Below are 10,578 nucleotides of genomic sequence, written 5' to 3'. Positions count from 1 at the left end.
TCTAAATCTAGTGTTGTTTGCCTCTGCATCACGTTTTCATCCCTGGTTTTGTTTGTCTTTTCATATTCTGTGCATCAGATCTGCTCATATTAGTTTGTCTCTTCAGCTTCTATCATCAGATCTCATCATCGGCCATATCTGTGTTTGTTCAAAAATAAACCAATCATATTCTAGGGCTTTTGATTGATTTCTTGTGGCACACGAAGAGTCACTTTTGCACTTTGATCTTTTGTGAGAACTAGTTACTGGCTTTGTTTTGTGCTTTCTTTTTCAGGTCACAATGAGTGAAGAGCAAGGAGACAACAGCAACAATAGCAACAAACTCTTTATGGAAGCTATGATGGCTCGGTTTGAGCAACTGATGAAAACTCAAGCAGAAGAACTACACCAGCGAATTGATCAGCTACAAGGAGAACCTAATCCGAGGAGAATTCAAGAAAGAAATGCCAATGGGGTTCATGTCCAGCAGAGACAGCCTAGAAATGATGTTGGTGATGATAATTCTTCACAAGGCAGTCCAAGACGTGGAAGGGGAGTAAGAGAACGTGTTGATGATGACATGAGAGGCATGAAGCTGAAAGTTCCTCCTTTTCATGGCAAGAATGATCCAGACGCTTATCTGGAATGGGAGAAGAAGATCGAGATGATCTATGATTGTCAAGAGTATTCAGATCTCAAGATGGTAAAGCTAGCTGCTACAGAGTTTTATGGTTATGCCATAAACTGGTGGGATCAGATCACAACAAGCCGCAAATGCAATAAAGAGCCGCCTGTTGATACTTAGGATGAGTTGAAAGCACTCATGAGGAAACGCTTTGTCCCTAGTCATTATCATCGGGAGCTACACCAGAGACTTAGACGCTTGACTCAAGGAAACAGCAGTGTGGAAGAATATTTTCAAGAAATGGAATCTCTGATGATCAAGGCTGGTATTGAAGAAGATGAAGAAGCAACCATCGCTAGGTTCTTGAGTGGGTTAAACCGAGAAGTTCAAGACAGAGTGGAGATGCAAAGCTATGCTGATCTAGAGGAGATATATCACAAAGCCATTCTAGTCGAACAACAGCTCAAGAGGAGAGGATCTCGATCAACTTTTGGAGTTAGCTCATCTACGGCTAAACCAAGTCTTGCTAAAGAAGAAAAACCAAGTGCTGACTTGGTGGTGTCTGCTAAATCATTCCCTGCTAAATCAGACTTCAAGGTCAAAACTGAAGCATCAACTACTAGAGCTCGTGAGATAGTCTGCTTCAAGTGTCAAGGAAGAGGACACATTGCTAGTGAATGTCCTAACAAGAGAGTTCTGATTCTCTTGGACAATGGTGAGTACGAATCAGCAGATGAAAAAGATATCTCAGATTCAGTGGAAGAGCAAGAGGAGTATGCTGCTACAGGAGATCTTTTGATGATGAAAAAGATTCTAAACGTGCAAGCTAAGGCAGAAGAGGAAGCGCAAAGACAGAACATGTTTCACACAAGATGTAATGTGCAAGGCAAGGTGTGCAATCTCATCATCGATGGAGGAATCTGCACCAATGTAGCAAGTGAATACATGGTTAATAAGCTTGGCTTGACCGTGAGGAAGCATCCTAAGCCATACAATCTGCATTGGCTCAATGATCAAGGTGAAATGAGAGTTAACAGCCAAGTATCGGTTTCTCTAACCCTTGGAAAGTATGAGGATGAAATTCTGTGTGATGTTCTACCTATGGAGGCAAGTCACATCCTGTTGGGAAGGCCATGGCAGTATGATAGACAAGTGACTCATGATGGCTCCACCAACAAGTATTCTTTTGAGTTCAAAGGCAGGAAGCACATTCTTGTTCCAATGACACCTTTCAAGATTTATCAAGATCAAAAGAAGAAAGGAAAACAGGCTGAGAACAACACTTACAAGCAATCCAACTTCCTTTCCAAATCTGGTAATATCCAAAGAACTCTTTTCTGTCAATCATCTAGTCGTAAGTCTGCTTATAAAGAAACTCTTTTGAGTTTATCTCATGTTACACCGGAGCTGCAGAGTGGAAGATCTTTTGTTTTGCAGGACTATAAGGATGATTTTCTTAGGCCAACTGAACCTTTAGAAGATAATAGCTGGAACAGAATTCAGTTTGGACAAATAGATTGCATCTTTCCTTTGAAGAATCCATCCGAAGGCCTTATCTTCACCAAAAAGAGCCTTAAGCAAAAGGAGCTTCTAAACGATCAAACTACCACTGAAAAAGGAGCTCAAAACGGAAAAGAAAAATGGATGAGGGCTGGAGGACGTGTGGAACTTGAACACTCTAACATAAAGGATGCTAGGAAGCATGGAACACCTCAAACTCCAATACAGATTACTGCCGAAACATACTTGCAAAGTAAGCATTATCCAAATTCAAGTTCTAATGGTTCTAACTTAGCTTTGTTCTTGGCAGATGGTCCTAATTTGAGGACAAATCATTTTCAACTGCGGGAGGATGATGTGATACTGAGCAACATCAAGAAAGGAGAGCTTGAACCAGAGCATGGAGCTAAGGATCAGCTTGTAGCCGAGAGATATTGGTCTAAAAACAAAGGAGCTAAGGCTAATAAGCTCAAGGAAGGCATTGGCGAGATACCTACTTATCTATGGAACAAAGAAGATCGCTTGAGCCAGACTGGAGAAGATGGATTCACACTGGTTTTGATTCAGGCTCAAGTAGATCAACAACTGGGTAAGTGGCCCAGTTGTACTCTTTTTCCCTTACCTTTGGTTTTGTCCCAATGGGTTTTCCAAAGAAAGGATTTTAAGGAGGCAATGGTGTCTACTTCTCTCAAGGCCCAATTGTTGATTCAAGGACTTAAGCCCAAGACAAATTTCGTTCAAGGGAAGTTCAAGAGGCTGGAGAAGTGACTTGAAGAGTTATTCAAACTTTGCATTTATTTCCTTGTCATTTTCTAGTTTGCCCTGTTCTTCTACATTTCTTCTCTTTAAATAATCTTGTAATCTCTTATGAGAACTTATCCTGGATTGGATCATCAAACTTTTATCAAATAAAACTCTATCTTTCTCTTATCAAACCTGGACGAAATCCTTTGACTCTTTGAGAGTGATTTGCTGCTTGTCCAGCATCTTTATCATCTCTATTCTCTTTGTTTTCTCCTGAGAGTGAATCGCTGCTTCTGCAGCATCTTTTTCATTTCTCTTCTATCTCTTGTGATCAAATTAAACTCTGAACAGCAACCTGATCTATTAATCTCTTCAAACAGAAGTCTATTCCGCAAACTTCTGTCCCTGATCTATCTCTTACCAAGCTTTTGAGTACCAATCCTTGGGAGGATCACATCAGCCAGAGTCTTAAGAAGAGGAATGTGGAGCATCAAAAACATTTCCATGATCATGTCAAAATGGAGCCCAGTGGTTGAAGAAGCTCAGCCGGAAATCACATCTATCCCAATGTGGGTGGTGCTTCGCAATGTTCCAAGATCGATGTTCTCCTGGAAGGGACTGAGCTTCCTGAACAGTCCGATAGGGGAACCAAAAAAGCTGCATCAAGACACTCTTTGGGCAAAAAACTTTAAAGAAGCCAAAGTTTTTGTGGAAGTGAATCTGCAGCAGAAGCTTCCTGAATCTTTCTCTTTCAAGTCCTCTGCAGGACTTGATACCGTTGTCTATTATGAATACCCGTGGCTACCCCACGCTGTACATCTTGTGCCAAATGTGGTCATTGTGCCACAGACTGCATAGCTGCTCCAGGCGATAAGGTGATTCTGCGAAGAGAGAACCAATCCCCTGCGAAGAGTAGCAATTCTGTATCCAAGAAAAATGGTGCCTCCAGTGATTCGTTGGTGATTCCTGAATCTCCAGCGTCGGTTGTGAAAGCAACTCCGACTAAATCGGCGCAGACAAGAACCGAATCCGCTGTTGACTCTGTTCCTGCTCGTCCAAAGGAAGGTGATGTAGGAAAGGCAACAACGAACAAAGGGAACATTGTTGACAAGCCAGTGGATATTGAGGAATGGGAGACAGTGAAATCTCCTGCGAGGAAAGCAAAATGCTCTGTAGAGGTGGAGGAAATTGAGGGCTCGGGCTCCTGGTTTGCTTTCCTTGCATTGATTGATGCTGAGTGTCAAGAGACAGAGGATAAAGATGAAACAGGTTCTCTCGTAGTTGAAACAGAGGATGTGACTACCGAAACAGAGAAAAATTCAGACGCAGAACAGATTTCCATACTAGAAGATAAAGCTGCAAATGATGGCAATGTTGGTAGCAGAATCTCACTCCCAAGAGGTTCTAAATCAACACACAAGTTTGTAAAACCTGCTCCTGCTTCGACTGCCATTCAGGCTACGGGCAAGAGAAACTGAAATCGTCAAAATAAATCCACCCAATAATGTCAGGATTTTTCTGGAATTTGAGGGGTTTTAACAAAAAAAGAAAACATAAGGTTCTGAATAGTTGGTGCAGAGAAAACAATTTTCTGTTTGGTGGTATAGTTGAAACTCGAGTAGCAGAGTGCAAGGCGGATAGCATTATTATGAAGGTGTTCCCAAATTGGTCTTCAATGAACATTTACGAGCATCGTCGTTTGGGAAGGATTTGGGTTTTGTGGCAGGATTTGGTTCGTGTAACGCTTGTGTATAAGACGAGTCAAATAATCACTGTTCTAGTGAAGCTGCAAGGATTTGACGAATTTCTTTGCTCTTTCATCTATGGATCAACTTTTTCGGAGGAGAGGAAATCATTGTGGAGTGATCTTCGTAGCTTTTCTCTTTCACCATATATCGAGGCATGAAGTGGATGGTTATGGGGGACTTTAATGAAATTCTATCAAGAGATGAGCATTCGGGAGCTGACTCGGTTTCGATAAACTCAGCTGGCATGGAGGATGTTCAGACTGTGGTTCGGGAGTGTGCACTTAGTGACATGGGGTTTCATGGTCCTCTTCTCACATGGTGTAACAAGAGGTCAAATGGTTTGATTTGCAAAAAGCTGGATAGATTGTTGGTTAATGATGTATGGCTAGATCACTTTCCAAGCTCATACTGTGTGCTCTCAAATGTTATCGCAACAACCCCTCAGTTTAAAGAAGCTTTGAAAGATTATTGGGATAGTACCTCGCCTTTGTTTCATTCTACGTCGGCTCTCTTCCGGTTCTCGAAAAAATTAAAATTGTTGAAGCCCATTGCTCGCACAATTTCACGTGACTTGTTGAGTGATATATCACGTAAGGTGAAGGAAGATTTCGCGACTCTTTGTAGCAAGCAGGAGCAGAATTTGAGTGTCCCGTCGGAGATCCACCAGCAAAATGAAGCTCAGGCTTTTGATCGATGGGAACAAAATGCAACGCTAGAGGAAAACTTCTTGGCTCAAAAAGCGGAGCTTCACTGGCTCAACATTGGCAATAGAAATAACAAAGTTTTTCATAGAGCGGTGAAAACCAGAGCTTCTAGGAATGCTATTCGTGAGCTTGAGCAGAATGGGGAATTGATCACGGAGATGGATGAAATCAAGGGAGTGGCTGCTAACCATTTCTTTGAATTTCTGAATTACGTCCCTGAGGATCTAGAGGATACTAGCTTTGATGATCTGAGAGAGTTGCTTGGGTTCCAATGTTCTACGGAGGATCGGGTGAATCTGATAAAATCGGTTACGGCAGAGGAAATTAAGGGGTTCTCTTCGCAATGGCATCTAACAAGTCGCCTGGGCCTGATGGATACACGGTTGAATTCTTTAAAGAGAGTTGGCCAGTTATAGGGAATGATTTTGTAGTCGGAGTTTAATCCTTTTTCATCAAAGGATTTTTGCCTAAAGGTGTCAGTTCTACAATTCTCGCTCTTATACCAAAGAAGGAAGGGGCACGACAAGTGAGGGATTTCAGACCCATCTCCTGCTGTAACGTTCTGTATAAAGTTATTTCCAAGATTCTTGCGAATAGACTGAAACAGATTCTACCGAAATTCGTCGCTTCGAATCAATCGGCGTTTGTGCAAGACCGGTTACTCATTGGAATTTGCTTCTTGCATCAGAGCTTGTTTCATGATATCATAAGAGCATAATATCTCCTAGATGTGCTTTGAAGATTCATATCTCCAAGGCATTTGATACGTTTCAATGGGGTTTCTTACTGTCTACTTTAGATGCTCTACATCTACCAACAGAATTTATCCACTGGATCAAACTCTGTATCTCTTCTGCATCTTTTTCGGTTCAAGTCAATGGTGAACTGTGTGGTTACTTTGGTAGTTCGAGAGGGTTGCGATAAGGGTGCTCTCTCTTGACAAATCTGTTTGTGATATGCATGAACGTGCTGTCTAAAATGCTGGATAAGGCGGCCACATCTAACAGATTTGGTTTTCATCTGAAATGCTCAACCATAAGCTTAACCCACCTTTGTTTTGCTGATGATCTTATGGTTTTCTCTGATGGTTCGTTGGGATTGATCGAAGGTATTGTGGGAGTTTTTGGTGATTTCGCAAGGGTATCGGGTCTCAAGGTGAGTGTGGAGAAGTCGACGGTTTTCTTGGCGGGGGTGTCGGACACAGCAAGAGCAAATATCGCACAGAGATTCCCCTTTGAGTTTGGATCATTACTGGTACGATACCTCGGTTTGCCTCTCCTGACAAAGAAGATGCGAACTCTCGATTACGAGCCTCTCATTGATCGCATACGAAGTCGAGTTGGTTCATGGACAGCTAGGGCATTATCATTTGCAGGGCGACTGCAGCTTCTCTCTTTGGTTATAGCGAGCATCACCAATTTTTGGATTTCGGCGTTTCGGTTACCAGCTGGTTGCATTGCAGAACTTGAACGCATATGCTCTGCTTTCTTGTGGTCTGGACCTGATCTAAACCCTCACAAGGCGAAGATTGCGTGGATAGATGTATGTAAACCAAAAGAAGAGGGAGGTCTGGGTTTAAAAAGTATTGGTGAAGCTAATGAAGTCTGCATTCTAAAATTGGCGTGGAGGCTTATTACTGCAAACTCACTCTGGGTACATTGGGCTAGAGCCAACCTTATGCGTCATGAATCTCTTTGGACTACTCCTGCTCCGACAGCGAACTCGCCAGGGTCATGGATGTGGAATCAAGTTTTAAGATCTCGCTCTCAGGTCGCTGAATACCTGAAGGTGGAGTTTGGTAATGGCAGATCAACACTATTCTGGCACGATGTTTGGTCTCCTATGGGAATTCTGCTTAAAATCACTGGAGCTAGAGGGATTGTGGACATGGGTATTTGAGAGGAAACCACTTTGGAGGAAGTATTCCTCTCGCACAGACGTCGCAGGCACCGTATAGCAGTATTAAACAGTGTCAAAGATGCCATTGACAACGCTAAGTTGCGATACAGAGTGGATACATAGGACATCTTCCTATGGCGTAAGAAGGAGGCAACATATCAACCTTTTTTTGATACAAAAGCAACTCGGGAACAAATGCGAACTAAGGCGCCTAAGATTACCTGGTCTAAAGGTATTTGGTTCTCGCACAATTGCCCGAAATATGCTTTTATTACTTGGCTTGCAGCCCACAATCGTCTCGCAACTGGGAATCGTATGCGAATGTGGAACCCCAATGTTTCGACGGCATGTGTTCTTTGCCAGGATCCAAATGAAACGCGATCCGATTTTTTTTTCTCCTGCCCCTTTTCGTCTCAAGTTTGGGGTGATCTAGCGCGTGGAATACTCAAACAGAGCTACTCAAACGACTGGTCAGAAGTGATCCGACTCATCTCTAGGCCATTTAACGACAGACTTCAGACTTTTATTCTCAGGTACCTCTTTCAAATGACTATTCACGTACTTTGGAGGGAGAGAAATGACTGAAGACATGGCACCAATCCTTCTGCTGCAACGCTTTTGATCAAGTTCATTGCTAAAGGTGTTAAAAATCGCTTCAGCTCTATTCAGCTTCTTGGTGACACCAAATACGAAGATGGTCTTCAAGTCTGGCTCGCCTCAAGGCCTTAGTCAGAGATTGCAAATCGATTTGTACTATGAGATTTTGTTTGTAATTTATTATTAAAGCTCGCATCTAATATGTAGAAAAAGATGTTTTTTCGGGTCTAAATAAATTTAACATTCATCCAAAAAAAGAAAAAAATCACCAAAAACTTCAAATTTGAAGTTTGAGAGTGTGCATGGAGATGTCTTAAGGAAGGAGAGTCTCCAGAAGGTCCATGACACATGATATTTTTTTCGCTATCTTGAAAATAATTATACGGACTTTAGATTGACTATATCAAGAAACAAAATTTAGACAGGCACGTGCCACTAAAATGTCTTGCTCTACGTCCGCCCCTAAGAATAGAGGGTGTGTGCTTAATTTGATTTTGTACGAATTGGATTCAACCAACTCCTTTGGCTGATTTGATGAAGATGAAGACGTTTAGGAGCTAGATCAAGGTTTATTGTTCTGTTGTTGTCCTTGTGGAACACAACAATATAAAGGAGTAGGTTTGCGTTTCTCCATCGTAACCGTCATCATAAATCTCTCAAAATCTTGATAAAGAGTTACTAAGACTCTAAATCTTAATGGATCATCTAATTAGCTTAAAGCAAATTCTCTGCATGGAGGGTAATTTTATACTATACAATATTAGAAACTACGATCATCGAATTAGCTTGAAGCAAAACAATTCCACAAATAGTACTATTACAATAAAAATAAGGCATATAAATAGAGTACAAAAAAAAATCCTACAACCTCTTAAACCGACAGTTTTATTACATAATGGTACAAGCGTTGGGGTTTTCGTCACTGAATATTTGTGGTGGATAAGTAAACATCTCCACGGGATACCTCGGTGGCTGGTATTGATATTCGTTCTTCTTCAAGTCCACCGATTTGATCCCTTCCTCAGCGGCAGCATCGCCTCCTCCGGCCATTGGTTTGGCCGCTCCTCCACCACCGTCTTCCTTGGCCTCTTTTCCTTCTTTCGGTTGTTCCTCTTCTTTTTTCTTCTCGTCTTTGTCTTTCGTTTCCTTTTCTTTCTCCGGCAGTTTTGGCGGCGGATCTTGCTTAACAACTGCGGCGTGCTTCCCGATTTTCTTGTAAACGTACTCAACTAGCTTTTCCGGTGTAAAAACTCCTTTCACGCTCACTTGTGATGCTTTAAAATCTGGTTCCACAGACTCCACTCCTATACATAACATATTTATACTTCATTTTCTATAAGAAAATTTAAACTAACTGTATATTTTATATTCAGAGAATTAATCCACAAAATGTCGAATCAAAATTAATTTTTATCTGGTTCTTACAAGTCAATTCAAATATTTGTAGCATTCCAAAATATTTTAACAAACATCTCACACTTTGCAGCAAAAAAACTTGTACAATGTATTGTTGATATATATAGTAAATTCATATAAGAAATGTAAATCCTAATTACTAAAAACAAAAACAAGAGTGTTTATTCAGAGAAATAGTTGACTTTAAGTTGACTCGATTCAACCCAACTCGTTTCATGTATTCTTGAAATACTCAAAATAAAATAATTGTGAAGAAAGAAAACTTCTTGAAATATGAATATAATAATACCTATAACATGGTGAATGAGTTCCTTTTTAAATGAAGAATTGACTAAACATATGCTCTTTTAAAATTGCTATTTTTTTTAATTAAAAAAGGGCCTACATAGTACATACAATTTAAAGCTGGAATCAATTTTATGACATACAGAAGAGTCCAAAACATAATGTCCCAATTAAGTGCAGTCCCACAAATTAGAACTAAAACTCAGATTCAATAGGAATCGTACCCAATTGAGATTATTTTAATAAAACAAAATTGAATAATAAGATGAAAAAATAAATACAAGCAAACCTTTCATTCTCATGATTCGCTTTTGGATCTCCATTGCACATGCTTCACAATGCATGTGAACTCTCAGCACCACTGTCAATACCTATTTTTCTCAGCGCCCACAAAATTTTATTGTTAAATTTCACAGAAATTAATTTACTTTCTTCAAATTACAAATCTAGTCCCCCAAATCTTACAAAATCTTACAAAATCTTACAATACCTCTTCTTTTTTGGGTTTAGGTTTTGCCTTCTCCTTTTCTTTCTTCTCTGGTTCATCAGAAACCGGTTTAGGCTCTGGAATCGGCGAAAGAAGCTCCACTTGACGGTGACTCTTTCTTTGCAATCTGTGCAACACTTTTAATGGATCTGCCTTCTCTCCTTTCACCACAACTTTACTAGTTTTACAATCAGTTGTTACATCCTCCACTCCTATCACATTAATTACATTTTCAATTATCCTCAAAAGTTATAACCATATGGTTAATTAATCCACTGCACAAATTGCTTAAATGAAAGTAATTAGTGGTACCTTCAAAACCTTTAAGACATCTATGGATTTTTTTAGCACAACCCTCACAATGCATAAAGATCTTAAGAACAATCTCTTGAGGCTCTTTCTTTTTCTCCTTCTCTTCTTCTTTCTTATCCTCTGATGTCACTTGTGGCTCCTCAGTTTTTTTCTTCTCCATTTTCTCCTCTGGTTTCTTCTTATCTTCCTGTCAATGATGAATAAGAGGAGAAATCAAGTGAGAAGAATAGTGTTTTTGGCTATGTGAATTTGAAAAAGTTTGAAGAACAAAACCTCTCCCAT

At 40.4% G+C, this 10,578-nt stretch overlaps 1 protein-coding gene across 1 annotated transcript; it reads right to left on the bottom strand.

Annotated features, from left to right (window-relative positions):
- Positions 1-8,556: 8,556 nt before the first annotated feature.
- Positions 8,557-10,578, bottom strand: LOC18018012 (heavy metal-associated isoprenylated plant protein 7). The gene is made up of 5 exons (XM_006402007.2): positions 10,570-10,578; positions 10,297-10,483; positions 9,988-10,196; positions 9,787-9,868; positions 8,557-9,100 (listed from the first exon to the last, which is right to left on the bottom strand). The coding sequence occupies exons 1-5, from the start codon at positions 10,576-10,578 to the stop codon at positions 8,685-8,687; spliced, it is 903 nt and encodes a 300-aa protein (XP_006402070.2). The 3' UTR covers positions 8,557-8,684.

Source organism: Eutrema salsugineum, unplaced genomic scaffold (genome assembly GCF_000478725.1).
Source record: "Eutrema salsugineum unplaced genomic scaffold, Eutsalg1_0 scaffold_2, whole genome shotgun sequence".
NCBI classification, from domain to species: domain Eukaryota; kingdom Viridiplantae; phylum Streptophyta; class Magnoliopsida; order Brassicales; family Brassicaceae; genus Eutrema; species Eutrema salsugineum.
Note: the sequence above shows the minus strand (reverse complement) of the source record. Positions and strands in the feature narration are given on the sequence as shown.

What these genes read in the sequence shown, in the direction of transcription:
- LOC18018012 (XM_006402007.2), bottom strand. An exon ending in CTAAACCCAAAAAAGAAGAG is followed by an intron (nt 9,869 to 9,987) that starts GTATTGTAAGAT and finishes TGAGAAAAATAG; the next exon opens with GTATTGACAGTGGTGCTGAG. An exon ending in GCGAATCATGAGAATGAAAG is followed by an intron (nt 9,101 to 9,786) that starts GTTTGCTTGTAT and finishes TGTTATGTATAG; the next exon opens with GAGTGGAGTCTGTGGAACCA.